Genomic DNA, 23585 nt, shown 5'->3' with positions numbered 1-23585 from the left:
TGCTACAGGTAATGAGTGGAGGACAGAGGAGCCAGTACTACAGGTAATGAGTGGAGGACAGAGGAGCCAGTACTACAGGTAATGAGTGGAGGACAGAGGAGCCAGTACTACAGGTAATGAGTGGAGGACAGAGGAGCCAGTAATACAGGTAATGGGTGGAGGACAGAGGAGCCAGTACTACAGGTAATGAGTGGAGGACAGAGGAGCCAGTACTACAGGTAATGAGCGGAGGACAGAGGAGCCAGTACTACAGATAATGAGTGGAGGACAGAGGAGCCAGTACTACAGGTAATGAGTGGAGGACAGAGGAGCCAGTACTACAGGTAATGAGTGGAGGACAGAGGAGCCAGTACTACAGGTAATGAGTGGAGGACAGAGGAGCCATCACTACAGGTAATAAGTGGAGGACAGAGGAGCCAGTACTACAGGTAATGAGCGGAGGACAGAGGAGCCAGTACTACAGGTAATGAGTGGAGGACAGAGGAGCCAGTACTACAGGTAATGAGTGGAGGACAGAGGAGCCAGTACTACTGGTAATGAGTGGAGGACAGAGGAGCCAGTACTACAGGTAATGAGTGGAGGACAGAGGAGCCAGTACTACAGGTAACGAGTGGAGGACAGAGGAGCCAGTACTACTGGTAATGAGTGGAGGACAGATTAGCCAGTACTACAGGTAATGAGTGGAGGACAGAGGAGCCAGTACGGCAGGTAATGAGTGGAGGACAGAGGAGCCAGTACGGCAGGTAATGAGAGGAGGACAGAGGAGCCAGTACTACAGGTAATAAGTGGAGGACAGAGGAGCCAGTACTACAGGTAATGAGTGGAGGACAGAGGAGCCAGTACTACAGGTAATGAGTGGAGGACAGAGGAGCCAGTACTACAGGTAATAAGTGGAGGACAGAGGAGCCAGTACTACAGGTAATGAGTGGAGAACAGAGGAGCCAGTACTACAGGTAATGAGTGGAGGGCAGAGGAGCCAGTACTACAGGTAATGAGTGGAGGACAGAGGAGTCAGTACTACAGGTAATGAGTGGAGGACAGAGGAGCCAGTACTACAGGTAATGAGTGGAGGACAGAGGAGCCAGTACTACAGGTAATGAGTGGAGGACAGAGGAGCCAGTACTACAGGTAATGAGTGGAGGACAGAGGAGCCAGTACTACAGGTAATGAGTGGAGGACAGAGGAGCCAGTACGACAGTTAATGAGTGGAGGACAGAGGAGCCAGTACTACAGGTAATGAGTGGAGGACAGAGGAGCCAGTACGACAGTTAATGAGTGGAGGACAGAGGAGCCAGTACTACAGGTAATGAGTGGAGGACAGAGGAGCCAGTACTACAGGTAATGAGTGGAGGACAGAGGAGCCAGTACTACAGGTAATGAGTGGAGGACAGAGGAGCCAGTACTACAGGTAATGAGTGGAGGACAGAGGAGCCAGTACGGCAGGTAATGAGTGGAGGACAGAGGAGCCAGTACTACAGGTAATGAGTGGAGGACAGAGGAGCCAGTACTACAGGTAATGAGTGGAGGACAGAGGAGCCAGTACTGCAGGTAATGAGTGGAGGACAGAGGAGCCAGTACTACAGGTAATGAGTGGAGGACATAGGAGCCAGTACTACAGGTAATGAGTGGAGGACAGAGGAGCCAGTACTACAGGTAATGAGTGGAAGACAGAGGAGCCAGTACTACAGGTAATGAGTGGAGGACAGAGGAGCCAGTACTACAGGTAATGAGTGGAGGACAGAGGAGCCAGTACTACAGGTAATGAGTGGAGGACAGAGGAGCCAGTACTACAGGTAATGAGCGGAGGACAGAGGAGCCAGTACTACAGGTAATGAGTGGAGGACAGAGGAGCCAGTACTACAGGTAATGAGTGGAAGACAGAGGAGCCAGCACTACAGGTAATCAGTGGAGGACAGAGGAGCCAGTACTACAGGTAATGAGTGGAGGACAGAGGAGCCAGCACTAAAGGTAATGAGTGGAGGACAGAGGAGCCAGTACTACAGGTAATGAGTGGAGGACAGAGGAGCCAGTACTACAGGTAATGAGTGGAGGACAGAGGAGCCAGTACTACAGATAATGAGTGGAGGACAGAGGAGCCAGTACTACAGGTAATGAGTGGAAGACAGAGGAGCCAGTACTACAGGTAATGAGTGGAGGACAGAGGAGCCAGTACTACAGGTAATGAGCGGAGGACAGAGGAGCCAGCACTACAGATAATGAGTGGAGGACAGAGGAGCCAGTACTACAGGTAATGAGTGGAGGACAGAGGAGCCAGTACTACAGGTAATGAGTGGAGGACAGAGGAGCCAGCACTACAGATAATGATTGGAGTACAGAGGAGCCAGTACTACAGGTAATGAGTGGAGGACAGAGGAGCCAGTACTACAGGTAATGAGTGGAGGACAGAGGAGCCAGTACTACAGGTAATGAGTGGAGGACAGAGGAGCCAGTACTACAGGTAATGAGTGGAGGACAGAGGAGCCAGTACTACAGGTAATGAGTGGAGGGCAGAGGAGCCAGTACTACAGGTAATGAGTGGAGGACAGAGGAGTCAGTACTACAGGTAATGAGTGGAGGACAGAGGAGCCAGTACTACAGGTAATGAGTGGAGGACAGAGGAGCCAGTACTACAGGTAATGAGTGGAGGACAGAGGAGCCAGTACTACAGGTAATGAGTGGAGGACAGAGGAGCCAGTACTACAGGTAATGAGTGGAGGACAGAGGAGCCAGTACGACAGTTAATGAGTGGAGGACAGAGGAGCCAGTACTACAGGTAATGAGTGGAGGACAGAGGAGCCAGTACGACAGTTAATGAGTGGAGGACAGAGGAGCCAGTACTACAGGTAATGAGTGGAGGACAGAGGAGCCAGTACTACAGGTAATGAGTGGAGGACAGAGGAGCCAGTACTACAGGTAATGAGTGGAGGACAGAGGAGCCAGTACTACAGGTAATGAGTGGAGGACAGAGGAGCCAGTACGGCAGGTAATGAGTGGAGGACAGAGGAGCCAGTACTACAGGTAATGAGTGGAGGACAGAGGAGCCAGTACTACAGGTAATGAGTGGAGGACAGAGGAGCCAGTACTGCAGGTAATGAGTGGAGGACAGAGGAGCCAGTACTACAGGTAATGAGTGGAGGACATAGGAGCCAGTACTACAGGTAATGAGTGGAGGACAGAGGAGCCAGTACTACAGGTAATGAGTGGAAGACAGAGGAGCCAGTACTACAGGTAATGAGTGGAGGACAGAGGAGCCAGTACTACAGGTAATGAGTGGAGGACAGAGGAGCCAGTACTACAGGTAATGAGTGGAGGACAGAGGAGCCAGTACTACAGGTAATGAGCGGAGGACAGAGGAGCCAGTACTACAGGTAATGAGTGGAGGACAGAGGAGCCAGTACTACAGGTAATGAGTGGAAGACAGAGGAGCCAGCACTACAGGTAATCAGTGGAGGACAGAGGAGCCAGTACTACAGGTAATGAGTGGAGGACAGAGGAGCCAGCACTAAAGGTAATGAGTGGAGGACAGAGGAGCCAGTACTACAGGTAATGAGTGGAGGACAGAGGAGCCAGTACTACAGGTAATGAGTGGAGGACAGAGGAGCCAGTACTACAGATAATGAGTGGAGGACAGAGGAGCCAGTACTACAGGTAATGAGTGGAAGACAGAGGAGCCAGTACTACAGGTAATGAGTGGAGGACAGAGGAGCCAGTACTACAGGTAATGAGCGGAGGACAGAGGAGCCAGCACTACAGATAATGAGTGGAGGACAGAGGAGCCAGTACTACAGGTAATGAGTGGAGGACAGAGGAGCCAGTACTACAGGTAATGAGTGGAGGACAGAGGAGCCAGCACTACAGATAATGATTGGAGTACAGAGGAGCCAGTACTACAGGTAATGAGTGGAGGACAGAGGAGCCAGTACTACAGGTAATGAGTGGAGGACAGAGGAGCCAGTACTACAGGTAATGAGTGGAGGACAGAGGAGCCAGTACTACAGGTAATGAGTGGAGGACAGAGGAGCCAGTACTACAGATAATGAGTGGAGGACAGAGGAGCCAGTACTACAGGTAATGAGTGGAGGACAGAGGAGCCAGTACTACAGGTAATGAGTGGAGGACAGAGGAGCCAGTACTACAGGTAATGAGTGGAGGACAGAGGAGCCAGCACTACAGGTAATGAGTGGAGGACAGAGGAGCCAGTACTACAGGTAATGAGCGGAGGACGGAGGAGCCAGTACTACAGGTAATGAGTGGAGGACAGAGAAGCCAGTACTACAGATAATGAGTGGAGGACAGAGGAGCCAGTACTACAGGTAATGAGTGGAGGACAGAGGAGCCAGTACTACAGGTAATGAGTGGAGGACAGAGGAGCCAGTACTACAGATAATGAGTGGAGGACAGAGGAGCTAGTACTACAGGTATTGAGTGGAGGACAGAGGAGCCAGTACTACAGGTAATGAGTGGAGGACAGAGGAGCCAGTACTACAGGTAATGAGTGGAGGACAGAGGAGCCAGTACTACAGGTAATGAGTGGAGGACAGAGGAGCCAGTACTACAGGTAATGAGTGGAGGACAGAGGAGCCAGTACTACAGGTAATGAGTGGAGGACAGAGGAGCCAGTACTACAGATAATGAGTGGAGGACAGAGAAGCTAGTACTACAGGTAATGAGTGGAGGACAGAGGAGCCAGTACGACAGGTAATGAGTGTAGGACAGAGGAGCCAGTACTACAGATAATGGGTGGAGGACAGAGGAGCCAGTACTACAGGTAATGAGTGGAGGACAGAGGAGCCAGTACTACAGGTAATGAGTGGAGGACAAAGGAGCCAGTACTACAGGTAATGAGTGGAGGACAGAGGAGCCAGTACTACAGGTAATGAGTGGAGGACAGAGGAGCCAGTACTACAGGTAATGAGTGGAGGACAGAGGAGCCAGTACTACAGATAATGAGTGGAGGACAGAGGAGCAAGTACTACAGGTAATGAGTGGAAGACAGAGGAGCCAGTACTACAGGTAATGAGTGGAGGACAGAGGAGCCAGTACTACAGATAATGAGTGGAGGACAGAGGAGCCAGCACTACAGGTAATGAGTGGAGGACAGAGGAGCCAGTACTACAGGTAATGAGTGGAGGACAGAGGAGCCAGTACTACAGGTAATGAGTGGAGGACAGAGGAGCCAGTACTACAGGTAATGAGTGGAGGACAGAGGAGCCAGTACTACAGGTAATGAGTGGAGGACAGAGGAGCCAGTACTACAGGTAATGAGTGGAGGACAGAGGAGCCAGCACTACAGGTAATGAGTGGAGGACAGAGGAGCCAGTACTACAGGTAATGAGTGGAGGACAGAGGAGCCAGTACTACAGGTAATGAGTGGAGGACAGAGGAGCCAGTACTACAGGTAATGAGTGGAGGACAGAGGAGCCAGTACTACAGGTAATGAGTGGAGGACAGAGGAGCCAGTACTACAGGTAATGAGTGGAGGACGGAGGAGCCAGTACTACAGGTAATGAGTGGAGGACAGAGGAGCCAGTACTACAGGTAATGAGTGGAGGACAGAGGAGCCAGTACTACAGGTAATGAGCGGAGGACAGAGGAGCCAGTACTACAGGTAATGAGCGGAGGACAGAGGAGCCAGTACTACAGGTAATGAGTGGAGGACAGAGGAGCCAGTACTACAGGTAATGAGTGGAGGACAGAGGAGCCAGTACTACAGGTAATGAGTGGAGGACAGAGGAGCCAGTACTACTGGTAATGAGTGGAGGACAGAGGAGCCAGTACTACAGGTAATGAGTGGAGGACAGAGGAGCCAGTACTACAGGTAATGAGTGGAGGACAGAGGAGCCAGTACTACAGGTAATGAGTGGAGGACAGAGGAGCCAGTACTACAGGTAATGAGCGGAGGACAGAGGAGCCAGTGCTACAGGTAATGAGTGGAGGACAGAGGTGCCAGTACTACAGGTAATGAGTGGAGGACAGAGGAGCCAGTACTACAGGTAATGGGTGGAGGACAGAGGAGCCAGTACTACAGGTAATGAGTGGAGGACAGAGGAGCCAGTACTACAGGTAATGAGTGGAGAACAGAGGAGCCAGTACTACAGGTAATGAGTGGAGGACAGAGGAGCCAGCACTACAGGTAATGAGTGGAGGACAGAGGAGCCAGTACTACAGGTAATGAGTGGAGGACAGAGGAGCCAGCACTACAGGTAATGAGTGGAGGACAGAGGAGCCAGTACTACAGGTAATGAGTGGAGGACAGAGGAGCCAGGATTACAGGTAATGAGTGGAGGACAGAGGAGCCAGTACTACAGGTAATGAGCGGAGGACAGAGGAGCCAGTACTACAGGTAATGAGTGGAGGACAGAGGAGCCAGTACTACAGATAATGAGTGGAGGACAGAGGAGCCAGTACTACAGATAATGAGTGGAGAACAGAGGAGCCAGTACTACAGGTAATGAGTGGAGGACAAGGGAGCCAGTACTACAGGTAATGAGTGGAGGACAGAGGAGCCAGTACTACAGGTAATGAGTGGAGGACAGAGGAGCCAGTACTACAGGTAATGAGTGGAGGACAGAGGAGCCAGTACTACAGGTAATGAGCGGAGGACAGAGGAGCCAGTACTACAGATAATGAGCGGAGGACAGAGGAGCCAGTACTACAGGTAATGAGTGGAGGACAGAGGAGCCAGTACTACAGGTAATGAGTGGAGGACAGAGGAGCCAGCACTACAGGTAATGAGTGGAGGACAGAGGAGCCAGTACTACAGGTAATGAGTGGAGGACAGAGGAGCCAGTACTACAGGTAATGAGTGGAGGACAGAGGAGCCAGTACTACAGGTAATGAGTGGAGGACAGAGGAGCCAGTACTACAGGTAATGAGTGGAGGACAGAGGAGCCAGTACTACAGGTAATGAGTGGAGGACGGAGGAGCCAGTACTACAGGTAATGAGTGGAGGACAGAGGAGCCAGTACTACAGGTAATGAGTGGAGGACAGAGGAGCCAGTACTACAGGTAATGAGCGGAGGACAGAGGAGCCAGTACTACAGGTAATGAGTGGAGGACAGAGGAGCCAGTACTACAGGTAATGAGTGGAGGACAGAGGAGCCAGTACTACAGGTAATGAGTGGAGGACAGAGGAGCCAGTACTACAGGTAATGAGTGGAGGACAGAGGAGCCAGTACTACTGGTAATGAGTGGAGGACAGAGGAGCCAGTACTACAGGTAATGAGTGGAGGACAGAGGAGCCAGTACTACAGGTAATGAGTGGAGGACAGAGGAGCCAGTACTATAGGTAATGAGCGGAGGACAGAGGAGCCAGTACTACAGGTAATGAGCGGAGGACAGAGGAGCCAGTGCTACAGGTAATGAGTGGAGGACAGAGGTGCCAGTACTACAGGTAATGAGTGGAGGACAGAGGAGCCAGTACTACAGGTAATGGGTGGAGGACAGAGGAGCCAGTACTACAGGTAATGAGTGGAGGACAGAGGAGCCAGTACTACAGGTAATGAGTGGAGAACAGAGGAGCCAGTACTACAGGTAATGAGTGGAGGACAGAGGAGCCAGCACTACAGGTAATGAGTGGAGGACAGAGGAGCCAGTACTACAGGTAATGAGTGGAGGACAGAGGAGCCAGCACTACAGGTAATGAGTGGAGGACAGAGGAGCCAGTACTACAGGTAATGAGTGGAGGACAGAGGAGCCAGGATTACAGGTAATGAGTGGAGGACAGAGGAGCCAGTACTACAGGTAATGAGCGGAGGACAGAGGAGCCAGTACTACAGGTAATGAGTGGAGGACAGAGGAGCCAGTACTACAGATAATGAGTGGAGGACAGAGGAGCCAGTACTACAGATAATGAGTGGAGAACAGAGGAGCCAGTACTACAGGTAATGAGTGGAGGACAAGGGAGCCAGTACTACAGGTAATGAGTGGAGGACAGAGGAGCCAGTACTACAGGTAATGAGCGGAGGACAGAGGAGCCAGTACTACAGATAATGAGCGGAGGACAGAGGAGCCAGTACTACAGGTAATGAGTGGAGGACAGAGGAGCCAGTACTACAGGTAATGAGTGGAGGACAGAGGAGCCAGTACTACAGGTAATGAGTGGAGGACAGAGGAGCCATCACTACAGGTAATGAGTGGAGGACAGAGGAGCCAGTACTACAGGTAATGAGCGGAGGACAGAGGAGCCAGTACTACAGGTAATGAGTGGAGGACAGAGGAGCCAGTACTACAGGTAATGAGTGGAGGACAGAGGAGCCAGTACTACTGGTAATGAGTGGAGGACAGAGGAGCCAGTACTACAGGTAATGAGTGGAGGACAGAGGAGCCAGTACTACAGGTAACGAGTGGAGGACAGAGGAGCCAGTACTACAGGTAACGAGTGGAGGACAGAGGAGCCAGTACTACAGGTAATGAGTGGAGGACAGAGGAGCCAGTACTACAGGTAATGAGTGGAGGACAGAGGAGCCAGTACTACTGGTAATGAGTGGAGGACAGAGGAGCCAGGACTACAGGTAATGAGTGGAGGACAGAGGAGCCAGTACTACAGGTAATGAGTGGAGGACAGAGGAGCCAGTACTACAGGTAATGAGTGGAGGACAGAGGAGCCAGTACTACAGGTAATGAGTGGAGGACAGAGGAGCCATCACTACAGGTAATGAGTGGAGGACAGAGGAGCCAGTACTACAGGTAATGAGCGGAGGACAGAGGAGCCAGTACTACAGGTAATGAGTGGAGGACAGAGGAGCCAGTACTACAGGTAATGAGTGGAGGACAGAGGAGCCAGTGCTACAGGTAATGAGTGGAGGACAGAGGAGCCAGTACTACAGGTAACGAGTGGAGGACAGAGGAGCCAGTACTACTGGTAATGAGTGGAGGACAGAGGAGCCAGTACTACAGGTAATGAGTGGAGGACAGAGGAGCCAGTACTACAGGTAATGAGTGGAGGACAGAGGAGCCAGTACTACAGGTAATGAGTGGAGGACAGAGGAGCCAGTACTACAGGTAATGAGTGGAGGACAGAGGAGCCAGTACTACAGGTAATAAGTGGAGGACAGAGGAGCCAGTACTACAGGTAATGAGTGGAGGACAGAGGAGCCAGTACGACAGGTAATGAGTGGAGGACAGAGGAGCCAGTACTACAGGTAATGAGTGGAGGACAGAGGAGCCAGTACTACAGGTAATGAGTGGAGGACAGAGGAGCCAGTACTACAGGTAATGAGTGGAGGACAGAGGAGCCAGTACTACAGGTAATGAGTGGAGGACAGAGGAGCCAGTACGACAGGTAATGAGTGGAGGACAGAGGAGCCAGTACTACAGGTAATGAGTGGAGGACAGAGGAGCCAGTACTACAGGTAATGAGTGGAGGACAGAGGAGCCAGTACTACAGGTAATGAGTGGAGGACAGAGGAGCCAGTACTACAGGTAATGAGTGGAGGACAGAGGAGCCATCACTACAGGTAATGAGTGGAGGACAGAGGAGCCAGTACTACAGGTAATGAGCGGAGGACAGAGGAGCCAGTACTACAGGTAATGAGTGGAGGACAGAGGAGCCAGTACTACAGGTAATGAGTGGAGGACAGAGGAGCCAGTGCTACAGGTAATGAGTGGAGGACAGAGGAGCCAGTACTACAGGTAACGAGTGGAGGACAGAGGAGCCAGTACTACTGGTAATGAGTGGAGGACAGAGGAGCCAGTACTACAGGTAATGAGTGGAGGACAGAGGAGCCAGTACTACAGGTAATGAGTGGAGGACAGAGGAGCCAGTACTACAGGTAATGAGTGGAGGACAGAGGAGCCAGTACTACAGGTAATGAGTGGAGGACAGAGGAGCCAGTACTACAGGTAATAAGTGGAGGACAGAGGAGCCAGTACTACAGGTAATGAGTGGAGGACAGAGGAGCCAGTACGACAGGTAATGAGTGGAGGACAGAGGAGCCAGTACTACAGGTAATGAGTGGAGGACAGAGGAGCCAGTACTACAGGTAATGAGTGGAGGACAGAGGAGCCAGTACTACAGGTAATGAGTGGAGGACAGAGGAGCCAGTACTACAGGTAATGAGTGGAGGACAGAGGAGCCAGTACGACAGGTAATGAGTGGAGGACAGAGGAGCCAGTACTACAGGTAATGAGTGGAGGACAGAGGAGCCAGTACTACAGGTAATGAGTGGAGGACAGAGGAGCCAGTACTACAGGTAATGAGTGGAGGACAGAGGAGCCAGTACTACAGGTAATGAGTGGAGGACAGAGGAGCCAGTACTACAGGTAATGAGTGGAGGACAGAGGAGCCAGTACGACAGGTAATGAGTGGAGGACAGAGGAGCCAGTACTACAGGTAATGAGTGGAGGACAGAGGAGCCAGTACTACAGGTAATGAGTGGAGGACAGAGGAGCCAGTACTACAGGTAATGAGTGGAGGACAGAGGAGCCAGTACTACAGGTAATGAGTGGTGGACAGAGGAGCCAGTACTACAGGTAATGAGTGGAGGACAGAGGAGCCAGTACTACAGATAATGAGTGGAGGACAGAGGAGCCAGTACTACAGGTAATGAGTGGAGGACAGAGGAGCCAGTACTACAGATAATGAGTGGAGGACAGAGGAGCCAGTACTACAGGTAATGAGTGGAGGACAGAGGAGCCAGTACTACAGGTAATGAGTGGAGGACAGAGGAGCCAGTACTACAGGTAATGAGTGGAGGACAGAGGAGCCAGTACTACAGGTAATGAGTGGAGGACAGAGGAGCCAGTACTACAGGTAATGAGTGGAGGACAGAGGAGCCAGTACTACAGGTAATGAGTGGAGGACAGAGGAGCCAGTACTACAGGTAATGAGTGGAGGACAGAGGAGCCAGTACTACAGGTAATGAGTGGAGGACAGAGGAGCCAGTACTACAGGTAATGAGTGGAGGACAGAGGAGCCAGTACTACAGGTAATGAGTGGAGGACAGAGGAGCCAGTACTACAGGTAATGAGTGGAGGACAGAGGAGCCAGTACTACAGGTAATGAGTGGAGGACAGAGGAGCCAGTACTACAGGTAATGAGTGGAGGACAGAGGAGCCAGTACTACAGGTAATGAGTGGTGGACAGAGGAGCCAGTACTACAGGTAATGAGTGGAGGACAGAGGAGCCAGTACTACAGATAATGAGTGGAGGACAGAGGAGCCAGTACTACAGGTAATGAGCGGAGGACAGACGAGCCAATACTACAGGTAATGAGTGGAGGACAGAGGAGCCTCTTAAATAAGAACTTACAGGTCTGTGAGAAACAGAAATCCTTCTTGTTTGTAATTGACCAAATACTTATTTTCCACCAAAATCGAAAAAAAAATTCTTTCTAAATCAGACAATGTGATTTTCAGGATTTGTTTTCTCATTTTGTCTCATGGTCGAGGTCGACCTATGATGTCAATTACAGGCCTCGCTCATCTTTTAAAGTGGGAGAAGTTGCGCAATTGGTGGCTGACGAAATACTTTTTCCCCCCCACTGTAGATAGGAGAAGTTTTGCAATTTTTATTTTTTCATCGTTGAAAAATCAATGATAAAACGCTAATGGTGAAAACCGATGCACTGACCAAAGGGTATGTGCAGAAGGGTATTTTTTAAGGTGGAATCTGCCATCATTTTCAGACTGCGGGGAACCCAACCAAACCCCGACGCACGTTTAGGCCACCCACCGCCCCTTTTCCTTGCCAATAATATACCAGGTACAACTTGATGGGTGAAGATCTTTCACAGCTTTATTAAATTCTCCATTCATTTCGTTAGAAAGGCATTTAACTTCTCAATGTCTTAATGTCTCGTCACAGGCAAGTCCGCCAACAAACAGGACTCTACCAACCTGTCTTTCTTTATTTCCTGGCCTCTGTGACTTGTAAAGTCTCAAAATTATCCGTTTTGCCGTGTTCTCAAAGTACAATCGATTCCAGGACCACCGCGGAAAAGAAGGAGGTTGGGGTACCTCTATATTTATATACTTATGGGGTGGCTTGTGCCGTCCCTTTTACTTTATTGGTCCCATTGGGGACCTTCCTATTTTTCTCTGGCCAGTAAGGGGCAGCGGAGGGGACCACCAGTCGCCATGGCCTGGGGAGAGACCACCACAGTCAGAGGCACTTTCCTTATTAGTGCAGCGCCTGCCAATCTGTAACTTAACATGTTGATTAAGAGAAAGGCAAATTTCAATGAGGCAGAGGCCAATATATTGCAGTCGGACTACTTCCCTGGATCAACATCCCATCACAGAATAGTACCCATAATATTGTATTTTTTAAGGAAGGCATACAGGCTCTTTTTGAACTTTCTTAGTGAATCAACCATTACAGTATCATGTGGCAGTCCATATTCTCATTGCTTATACAGTAAAGAATCACTGACTGTGATGATAGAGAAGCCTTTCCGCTAAACGTAGTTACCCCTTTGTCATCACTGCTGGCATAGGTGTAATAGGATCATTAGAGAGCAGAAGCAGAAAGACCTGACCCAACTTTGTTTTGGCATCTAGGCTGTTAAATATGGATCTCAGCTGACAATAGGCGGAGAACAGCAAGTAGAAGGGAGTTAGGTCTTTTTTCACCTTTTGAAATTTTTCTAAGGCTATGTTCACACGTTGCATTTTTGCTGCGTTTTTTTTTTTTTTCTGCAGGCAAAACCTTCTCTCTTGGCAGTAAAGAAGCTACTTACGAAAAGCAGGTTTTGCTGCTTTTTTCAGGATCCCAAAGTTCAGCTTTGCTTCCACCACGGAAGCATGAACACAGGACACCGATGCAAAGAGCAATTTGATCAAATTATTAAGTGGAAAAAGATTTTTATGTCTGAAAAAAATAAAGACTATTCTGAACATAAAAATTCATGGAAAAAAATACACAATTACAAATGTAACTTTGGAGGAGGTGAATTGGTCGGGAATAGTTTACCTAAGACATTGGCAGTGCACTGAGTCTGTAGGACACTGTTTACTTTCACACTTTGGCCTGCCCTTGAGTTGCTCAGGTATTGTTCAATTTCATACTTTGGTCGGCCAATGATTAATTTAAATAAACTGTACTAATCCTAACTGCCATTCTCATATGAGAACTCCAAGACATTATGGTTTAAACTTGGGAAAATCACAAAAATAAATGTGTTTCACATACTGCTGTACCTGCTTTTTTTTCCACTAAAAACGCAGCAAAACCTGATACCTGCTTTTTTTTGCTGCGTTTTTGCACTTACTTTGTTATTCAGTCAGGAAAAAAAAACAATGTGTGCATGAGATTTCTAAAATATCATAGCTTTTGCTGGTAATGTAAAACACAGCTTTTTTAATTTGCATACATTTGCATAAAAAAAGCAGCAAAAAAAATGCCGCAAAAACGCAATGTATTCATGAAACATTAAAAATGTTTGAAATGCAAAAAAATTTTAGCAACTTTTGGTGCATTTAGTCCTGGCCAAGTCCGACTACTTTTTGAAAAGTGTGCAGAGCTTAGTTGAGATGTGACGTGGTCGAGCACGACTGACAAATTCATTTTAATTCACGCCATAAAAGTGGCATAAATAATGACAGGACTGTATACGTTTCTTACATATCTCCTGTGTAATGCTAGGTTAAGAAAAGTCAATTTAAGGCTATGTTCACACATTACGTTATTTCAGCATTTTTTTTTTCTGCAGCAAAACCTGATCTCTTGGCAGGAAAGAAGCTGCATTAAAAGTGCAGGTTTTGGTGCATTTTTGGCTGCATTTTTGGTGCGTTTTTCAGGATCCCAAAGTTCATTTTTGCTTCCACCACAGAAGCATGAACACGGGTCACCAATGCAAGACATATGTGAAACCATATTAGCCAGAATTTCAAATGTAACAGTGGGGGAGGTGAATTGTTCAGGAATAGTTTAGACACTGGCAGTGCATTGAGTTTGTAGGACACTATTTACTTTCACACTATGGTCTGCCATTGAGTTGCTCGGAGATTGTTCAATTTCCCACCTCTGTGGGCCACAGGTATTGTTCGATCTCACACCTAGCTCAGCCAGTGTTTACACTGTACACATCACTAATTTAATTAAACTGTCCTAATACAAACAACCATCTCAGTGACCATGAAAAGATGTTAAAATCAGTGAAATTAGTGAAAAAAGATGTTTTTTTTTCACTAAAAACGCAGCAAAACCTGATAGCTATGAAGCTGCCGACAGGGAAGTGGTGAGGATAACTGTCCGGTAAGATGAACTTTAACTACGTCTCAATGAACAAACGCAACACAAAACAGAGTAGGCTTCATCTTTTTTTTTTAATGCATAACAGCAATGCCTGAGGTACACGAAAAAAAAAAAAAACACACACAGGCGCAGGTAGTTAACCCTGTCACTGCTGGAGAGGTTTGCAGACCTCCGTGGGCAGCGGTGAGGGTAGAGAACAAGTACAAGTTTATCTTTCTAGTCTACGACTTAATATAGCTGAATAAATTATAGTGGGATTATATATATATATGTATGCACATATATATATATATATATATATATATATATATATATATATATATATACACATATATATGTACACGCTTGGAGTGACATGAAATCAGACACAGAAGTGACAGTCAGTTTGTATGGAATGCCTACCAGTGCTATAGAAGAGGGTCCTGCGGTGGTGGTGGGATTAGACTAAAGGCTTAGAAGCAATTAATATACAGTTTTCGGTGGGATATTGCAGTCTGTGTGGTCCCAAGCTGCATCCCTCTAAAGGTCCATTTTATAGAAATATATATAAAAAAAAAAAAAGAATGTCAAGTGTTCGTATGTGCAAGCAACATTTACTCCACTTGGAATGTCTCTTGTTACATTGTTTTCTTGTTGATAAGAGCATGATGTCTTCTAATACGGGATAAGAGTCATTATTATGCTGAGTGCTTGGTATCTTCGAAAAAAAAAAACACGCCCTTTGCTCCCCTTTAATAACCACCAATCCCCCATATCAATATTTTTCTCTGGAAACATAATATATAAATGTTTTTTTTTGAAGACATCACATATTTCATATACATCCACCTTACTATACATCTCTCGTGAAGATATTCACCGGAATGAGCTTCAGCGCTGGTTCTCATCTAGATGGGGTTAACTATGTACATATCATAAACCAATCGCTAAAACATGACTACAAAGCCCGACAATTATCTCAATGGAATAGCAATATGTTCCTAAATATTGTACTTCTGTGATCTATACGCGACTTTATGGAAACTGTTCATTAGTAGATTTGCATCGTCGTATATTTTCTATCATCTTGGAATGTGAGGAAATGAAATAGATAGAATGCGATACTTTATGCTATTGTAGAAATGAAAAATAAACTTTTTATACATTTGGTTATTACATTTCCATATCATTTAGCAGATTAATTCCCTAGATTTTTTTTTTTTAGACCTATGTCCGTGCATTATTCCAAATAGTTCATATATCATTGACCAATTCATTATGTATGGGACATAAATATAGTGAGCGCTCTACAGTTTCTGTGTGACTGGATGAATTTAGTCCAAGTTAATTACAACTTTTTTATTTTTTATTTTTTTAATCTGGGACTTGTTTAAATTTTTATAGCATTGTCCTGATTAATAAAAAAAAAGTAGCATTCATTTCCTTAAATTTTTCAAAAAAGTAAACATTTCTCCGGAGTATTTATTGTTGTTGAGTATAGATTTACTTGTATGGAGATTCCTTTGAGTGATTTTTATTTAGTGTGTTTGCTCCGTATCTCCTCCGCTTTATGGATTTGCTCCGCATCTCCTCCGCTTTAAGGATTTGCTCCGCATCTCCTCCGCTTTAAGGATTTGCTCCGCATCTCCTCCGCTTTAAGGATTTGCTCCGCATCTCCTCCGCTTTAAGGATTTGCTCCGCATCTCCTCCGCTTTAAGGATTTGCTCCGCATCTCCTCCGCTTTATGGATTTGCTCCGCATCTCCTCCGCTTTATGGATTTGCTCCGCATCTCCTCCGCTTTATGGATTTGCTCCGCATCTCCTCCGCTTTATGGATTTGCTCCGCATCTCCTCCGCTTTAAGGATTTGCTCCGCATCTCCTCCGCTTTATGGATTTGCTCCGCATCTCCTCCGCTTTATGGATTTGCTCCGCATCTCCTCCGCTTTATGGATTTGCTCCGCATCTCCTCCGCTTTAAGGATTTGCTCCGCATCTCCTCCGCTTTATGGATTTGCTCCGCATCTCCTCCGCTTTATGGATTTGCTCCGCATCTCCTCCGCTTTATGGATTTGCTCCGCATCTCCTCCAATTTATGGAATGATCGTGAGAGTGTTTTTTTTTTTTAAGTGCAGTTTAATACTTGGAATGAAATGTAGGTAAATGATGATGAAAAGCTTGAATTGATCCACATCTGGTTTTAGTATCACGGCCGATTTTTCCTTATTTGAGCCTTGTTCTTATTTATTTCACAACTGAACATTGTTTCAATTCAAAACTGATTGGTTCTTGCATCGTGTGCCTCAAGAATGAAGTCGGGACGGAACTTGAGAGTTTTCCTTAATCGTCCAGAAGTGCCTTGAAACATTGAACGGACAACTGCTGGCATTAGACGGCAATACTTTATGGTTGCAGAGCAGCGACTCGGTTTTACCGTCTCAGTAGATGAGAGGATGGGCACAAATGTTTACTGAAAGGTGTAGAGCCCTCTGGCACCGGTGCTTCTTGGGTGTGGACTCTTCAGTATGCTTGTCCAGTTTCTACAGGTAAAAGCCCCAAGACAGCAGAGTGTTCTCCAAGCTTCATCCGGCGCTGTGTGGACAGGCTCACGTTTTTAGCCAAGTAATCAACAGCAGCTGGAAAACAGATCTGAAACAGTTAGCGGAGGGTTAAGTTGCCGTCATATACGCAAATGATTTTGTTTCATTCATTTTGGCCCCATGCATTTTCTTGTGGACACAGAATGGGCAAATTATTGCAACTAAATTAATAAAAAAAAATACATTGAAAAAAAAAAAATGTTTGTGGCATTTTCTATCTGCTCAACAAGGCAGCTTGTTGGACAATACAGAATTAGGTCGGTAGGACTGATTGCATTGCAGATACATGGTATTTTTTTTATTGAAGCTACTTTTTAATATTTAATACTTCACATAAATAACTCAAGATGCCATACGACACAAAGGGCTCTCCATTCCTGTTAACGTTCCAAATTAAATTAATAGTGATTTAGAAGTTACTGCCAATAAATAAAGAAATGTGAGTCGTCAGTGGTGTGTCAGCTGTATCCTTAGGGGAGAACTCGTCCAGACAGGACGCTTATTAGAGTTGTCATATCCATTAGGTTTCCTTTCACGCTTCTGTGTCCTATCAGGACGGGCATCAGAGACAGACCTGTGTGTGCCAAGAGCCCAAAAAAGTCAATGGATCTGGTAAGGCGGAAGAATATGTGTCACAATACTATGCAGGGATACATTTCCATACCCATAATTATTATTATTATTATTTTTTTTTTTTTTTTTTTTTACCACCGGCTTGGATCCATTAATACATTGTATATCCTTTACGTATTAGTGTCTAAAGAATACACAGTATCTTCTGAGTAGTACTGATCATTATGCCTTTCTGAATCAGCACTTGTCTATGGTCTCCCATATGAAAGCATAGCAGTGCGGTATGCCTGAGGCTGGGGTTGGAATAGATTCTCACTATTAATTGCAGGTGTGCCCCTAACATGCACGAGGTGGGAGAAAGGTCGGGGTCAGCGCGGGAGCAGAGGCGGCTGAAACACATGCTATTCATTTAGGCATGAAAAGTAATAGGCGCTATGATTGTTGAAACCATCTGTAGTGTTTGATACTGGCTATGGCGTCCATACAAAGCAAAGCGTGCCCGCACTCATCACAAAGTACAGGATGGACCCCGCATAAACGCTTGCCGATTATCTATATGCAAATTGTCTCTTCAGACAGGAAGAGAACTGGAACTCTACTGCCACCTATAGGAAGTAGCAATCTTAAAAGTCAATATCGACCCTTTAACGAGCCTTGTCACATGGCATAAACGCTGCCGATTATCTATATGCAAATTGTCTCTTCAGACAGGAAGAGAATTGGAACTCTACTGCCACCTATAGGAAGTAGCAATCCTAAAAGTCAATATCGACCCCTTAACGAGCCTTGTCACATGGCATAAACGCTGCATATTATCTATATGCAAATTGTCTCTTCAGACAGGAAGAGAACTGGAACTCTACTGCCACCTATAGGAAGTAGCAATCTTAAAAGTCAATATCGACCCCTTAACGAGCCTTGTCACATGACTTAGGGTAATAACCAAATTCTCAATTTGCAGACACTGTGTTTCAGAGTCCTGCCCCTCATCAGATATCTCACACTTTGCACTGACGAGAGGCAGTACCCTGAAACACAGTGTCTTCAAAGTGAGATTTTCGTTTTGGCTATTATCCTAAGTCATGTGACAAGGCTCGTTAAGGGGTCGATATTGACTTTTAAGATTGCTACTTCCTATAGGTGGCAGTAGAGTTCCAGTTCTCTTCCTGTCTGAAGAGACAATTTGCATATAGATAATAGGCAGCGTTTATGCCATGTGACAAGGCTCGTTAAGGGGTCGATACTGACTTTTAAGATTGCTACTTCCTATAGGTGGCAGTAGAGTTCCAGTTCTCTTCCTGTCTGAAGAGACAATTTGCATATAGATAATAGGCAGCGTTTATGCCATGTGACAAGGCTCGTTAAGGGGTCGATATTGACTTTTAAGATTGCTACTTCCTATAGGTGGCAGTAGAGTTCCAGCTCTCTTCCTGTCTGAAGAGACAATTTGCATATAGATAATAGGCAGCGTTTATGCCATGTGACAAGGCTCTTTAAGGGGTCGATATTGACTTTTAGGATTGCTACTTCCTATAGGTGGCAGTAGAGTTCCAGTTCTCTTCCTGTCTGAAGAGACAATTTGCATATAGATAATAGGCAGCGTTTATGCCATGTGACAAGGCTCCTTAAGGGGTCGATACTGACTTTTAAGATTGCTACTTCCTATAGGTGGCAGTAAAGTTCCAGTTCTCTTCCTGTCTGAAGAGACAATTTGCATATAGATAATAGGCAGTGTTTATGCCATGTGACAAGGCTCGTTAAGGGGTCGATATTGACTTTTAGGATTGCTACTTCCTATAGGTGGCAGTAGAGTTCCAGTTCTCTTCCTGTCTGAAGAGACAATTTGCATATAGATAATAGGCAGCGTTTATGCCATGTGACAAGGCTCCTTAAGGGGTCGATACTGACTTTTAAGATTGCTACTTCCTATAGGTGGCAGTAAAGTTCCAGTTCTCTTCCTGTCTGAAGAGACAATTTGCATATAGATAATAGGCAGCGTTTATGCCATGTGACAAGGCTCGTTAAGGGGTCGATATTGACTTTTAAGATTGCTACTTCCTATAGGTGGCAGTAGAGTTCCAGTTCTCTTCCTGTCTGAAGAGACAATTTGCATATAGATAATAGGCAGCGTTTATGCCATGTGACAAGGCTCGTTAAGGGGTCGATATTGACTTTTAAGATTGCTACTTCCTATAGGTGGCAGTAGAGTTCCAGTTCTCTTCCTGTCTGAAGAGACAATTTGCATATAGATAATAGGCAGCGTTTATGCCATGTGACAAGGCTCGTTAAGGGGTCGATATTGACTTTTAAGATTGCTACTTCCTGCCCAACCGATCAGACATAGGTTGTACTTCTGCCGGTTATTGCAGGGTGTCCTTTAATAACATGCAGTAGTGGAATATTCACTCCTTTACTTCATGTATCGGTTACATTCCAATATCCATTTTCTGAATTCCGAACTGTTCTATTGATTTTGCAATTCAGCTATAAGTAATAAGGTATTTTGTTTTTTTACAAATGGCAAATTATTCCGGAATACATAGAACATTCTACAAGTTTTCCTTATTGACCGTCATAGATTTCTTGACACTTACTTTGTCCGTATTGTCCGTACTGGTAACTGGCCACGGGATCCATGCTGTAACCTGTTGTACTGTAGGTCGGTGCACAGTAGGACTGGGATGTAGAGAGGCTGTCCACGGACTTGATGGAGTCGCTGCGCTGACTGCAGCTCGCGGACAGGGAGTTACTTGTTTCCAACCCACTGTGCAAAGGAGAAATTGAAAATTCGGACTGGGACTGCGGGACCACTCCGCTGGGACTGCTGAGGATGCTCATTACCTGCAATGAATTACAAGAGCATTAATCATCCACCATGCTTTAAACTGCAGCATCCCAAAGGCTTATCATTCACACCTAGCATTTTTGATCTGATTATGATGCTTTTTTTTTTCATGCAGAAAAATACTGTGTAATATATTAAACGTTAAATGGAGATCATTCACGGAGTGCGGTTTTTGTTCTTATACATTTTTTGACACGTAGTGTGTTTTGCTGAGGCTAAGAAGGTAAATATACTTACAAAAGTAGATTGGAACAATGCTTAGAATATTTCGTTTCAATATTACAATTATAGATTTCTCTAGTTCATATTGGAAGAACTACTTTAAAATTATTTAGCAAGGTGCTAGAAATGAAGAAGCGACGTATTATATATAATGCATTGAGATGTTTATTTTTTATTTAAAGGGACTTTACCAATTAATCAATCCATTATAATTTTGTATGTACAAAGTCTATAAAGAACTGTGCGTCTCCGTGGTAACAGGCTACAAACAAACAGCGACGTCCAATCAGTAACGCTCCCTCCCGTCTATCCGCTGCATACTAACCTAACGTACAACTGATAGGTCTGCCGGAACTGTGGGATAGAGATGGCAAAGTGAACGCAGAATGAGACGATGCAGTTTATTTACAATAGGTTACCACGGAAACATACCGATCTGCACAGAGGCTGCGGACACAAACGATTATTGGCAAAAAAAAATTTTTTATTTACTTATTAGATGCATCTGAGAAACAGCAAAAGGTCCCAAGGTGGAGCATCCCTATAGACATTCCTTATAGACCGTCCCTATAGACCGTCCCTATAGACCTTCCCTATGGGCCGTCCCTAAAGGCCTTCCCTATGGACCATCCCTATAGACCTTCCCTATGGACCATCCCTATAGACCTTCCCTATGGACCGTCCCTATAGACCTTCCCTATGGACCGTCCCTATAGACCTTCCCTATGGACCGTCCCTATAGACCTTCCCTATGGACCGTCCCTATAGACCTTCCCTATGGACATCCCTATAGACCTTCCCTATGGACCGTCCCTATAGATCTTCCCTATGGACCGTCCCTATAGGCCTTCCCTATGGACCGTCCCTATAGACCTTCCCTATGGACCGTCCCTATAGTCCTTCCCTATGGACCGTCCCTATAGACCTTCCCTATGGACATCCCTATAGACCTTCCCTATGGACCGTCCCTATAGATCTTCCCTATGGACCGTCCCTATAGACCTTCCCTATGGACCGTCCCTATAGACCTTCCCTATGGACCATCCCTATAGACCTTCCCTATGGACCATCCCTATAGACCTTCCCTATGGACCGTCCCTATAGACCTTCCCTATGGACCTTCCCTATAGACCTTCCCTATGGACCGTCCCTATAGACCTTCCCTATGGACCTTCCCTATAGACCTTCCCTATGGACCTTCCCTATAGACCTTCCCTATGGACCTTCCCTATAGACCTTCCCTATGGACATCCCTATAGACCTTCCCTATGGACCGTCCCTATAGATCTTCCCTATGGACCGTCCCTATAGACCTTCCCTATGGACCGTCCCTATAGACCTTCCCTATGGACCATCCCTATAGACCTTCCCTATGGACCATCCCTATAGACCTTCCCTATGGACCGTCCCTATAGACCTTCCCTATGGACCTTCCCTATAGACCTTCCCTATGGACCGTCCCTATAGACCTTCCCTATGGACGGTCCCTATAGACCTTCCCTATGGACCGTCCCTATAGACCTTCCCTATGGACCGTCCCTATAGACCTTCCCTATGGACCGTGGCTATAGACCTTCCTTATGGACCGTCCCTATAGACCTTCCCTATGGACCGTCCCTATAGACCTTCCCTATGGATGGTCCCTATAGACCTTTTCCTATGGACCGTCCCTATAGACCTTCCTTATGGACCGTCCCTATAGAACTTCCCTATGGACCTTCCCTATAGACCTTCCCTATGGACCTTCCCTATAGACCTTCCCTATGGACCTTCCCTATAGACCTTCCCTATGGACCGTCCCTATAGACCTTCCCTATGGATGGTCCCTATAGACCTTTCCTATGGACCGTCCCTATAGACCTTCCTTATGGACCGTCCCTATAGAACTTCCCTATGGACCTTCCCTATAGACCTTCCCTATAAACCGTCCCTATAGACCTTCCCTATGGGCCGTCCCTAAAGGCCTTCCCTATGGACCATCCCTATAGACCTTCCCTATGGACCATCCCTATAGACCTTCCCTATGGACATCCCTATAGACCTTCCCTATGGACCGTCCCTATAGACCTTCCCTATGGACCGTCCCTATAGACCTTCCCTATGGACCTTCCCTATAGACCTTCCCTATGGACCTTCCCTATAGACCTTCCCTATGGACCTTCCCTATAGACCTTCCCTATGGACATCCCTATAGACCTTCCCTATGGACCGTCCCTATAGATCTTCCCTATGGACCGTCCCTATAGACCTTCCCTATGGACCGTCCCTATAGACCTTCCCTATGGGCCGTCCCTAAAGGCCTTCCCTATGGACCATCCCTATAGACCTTCCCTATGGACCATCCCTATAGACCTTCCCTATGGACATCCCTATAGACCTTCCCTATGGACCGTCCCTATAGACCTTCCCTATGGACCGTCCCTATAGACCTTCCCTATGGACCTTCCCTATAGACCTTCCCTATGGACCTTCCCTATAGACCTTCCCTATGGACCTTCCCTATAGACCTTCCCTATGGACATCCCTATAGACCTTCCCTATGGACCGTCCCTATAGATCTTCCCTATGGACCGTCCCTATAGACCTTCCCTATGGACCGTCCCTATAGACCTTCCCTATGGACCATCCCTATAGACCTTCCCTATGGACCATCCCTATAGACCTTCCCTATGGACCGTCCCTATAGACCTTCCCTATGGACCTTCCCTATAGACCTTTCCTATGGACGGTCCCTATAGACCTTCCCTATGGACCGTCCCTATAGACCTTCCCTATGGGCCGTCCCTAAAGGCCTTCCCTATGGACCATCCCTATAGACCTTCCCTATGGACCATCCCTATAGACCTTCCCTATGGACATCCCTATAGACCTTCCCTATGGACCGTCCCTATAGACCTTCCCTATGGACCGTCCCTATAGACCTTCCCTATGGACCTTCCCTATAGACCTTCCCTATGGACCTTCCCTATAGACCTTCCCTATGGACCGTCCCTATAGGCCTTCCCTATGGACCGTCCCTATAGACCTTCCCTATGGACCGTGGCTATAGACCTTCCTTATGGACCGTCCCTATAGACCTTCCCTATGGACCGTCCCTATAGACCTTCCCTATGGATGGTCCCTATAGACCTTTCCTATGGACCGTCCCTATAGACCTTCCTTATGGACCGTC

The 23585-nt window shown here is 46.6% G+C and overlaps 1 protein-coding gene across 5 annotated transcripts in view; it reads right to left on the bottom strand.

The window, feature by feature from the left end:
* Positions 1–14249: 14249 nt before the first annotated feature.
* Positions 14250–23585, bottom strand: part of PAX7 (paired box 7) — a 142221-nt gene continuing 132885 nt past the window's right edge. For 4 of the 5 annotated variants that reach the window (XM_073656173.1, XM_073656172.1, XM_073656175.1 and 1 more), the window contains exons 8-9: positions 19941–20187; positions 14250–16809 (exon numbers count right to left, since the gene is read on the bottom strand). In XM_073656173.1, the coding sequence (XP_073512274.1) occupies positions 16694–16809; positions 19941–20187 (363 nt within the window). In that variant the 3' untranslated portion in view covers positions 14250–16693. Of the gene's footprint in view, positions 16823–19940; positions 20188–23585 lie in introns of all 5 variants that reach the window. The other variant, XM_073656176.1, reaches the window with a different exon arrangement.

This window comes from Phyllobates terribilis, unplaced genomic scaffold (assembly GCF_046119375.1).
Source record: "Phyllobates terribilis strain yellow unplaced genomic scaffold, ASM4611937v1 Scaffold_12__6_contigs__length_324123572, whole genome shotgun sequence".
Taxonomy (NCBI): domain Eukaryota; kingdom Metazoa; phylum Chordata; class Amphibia; order Anura; family Dendrobatidae; genus Phyllobates; species Phyllobates terribilis.
This window is presented reverse-complemented; position numbering and strand designations above follow the sequence as displayed.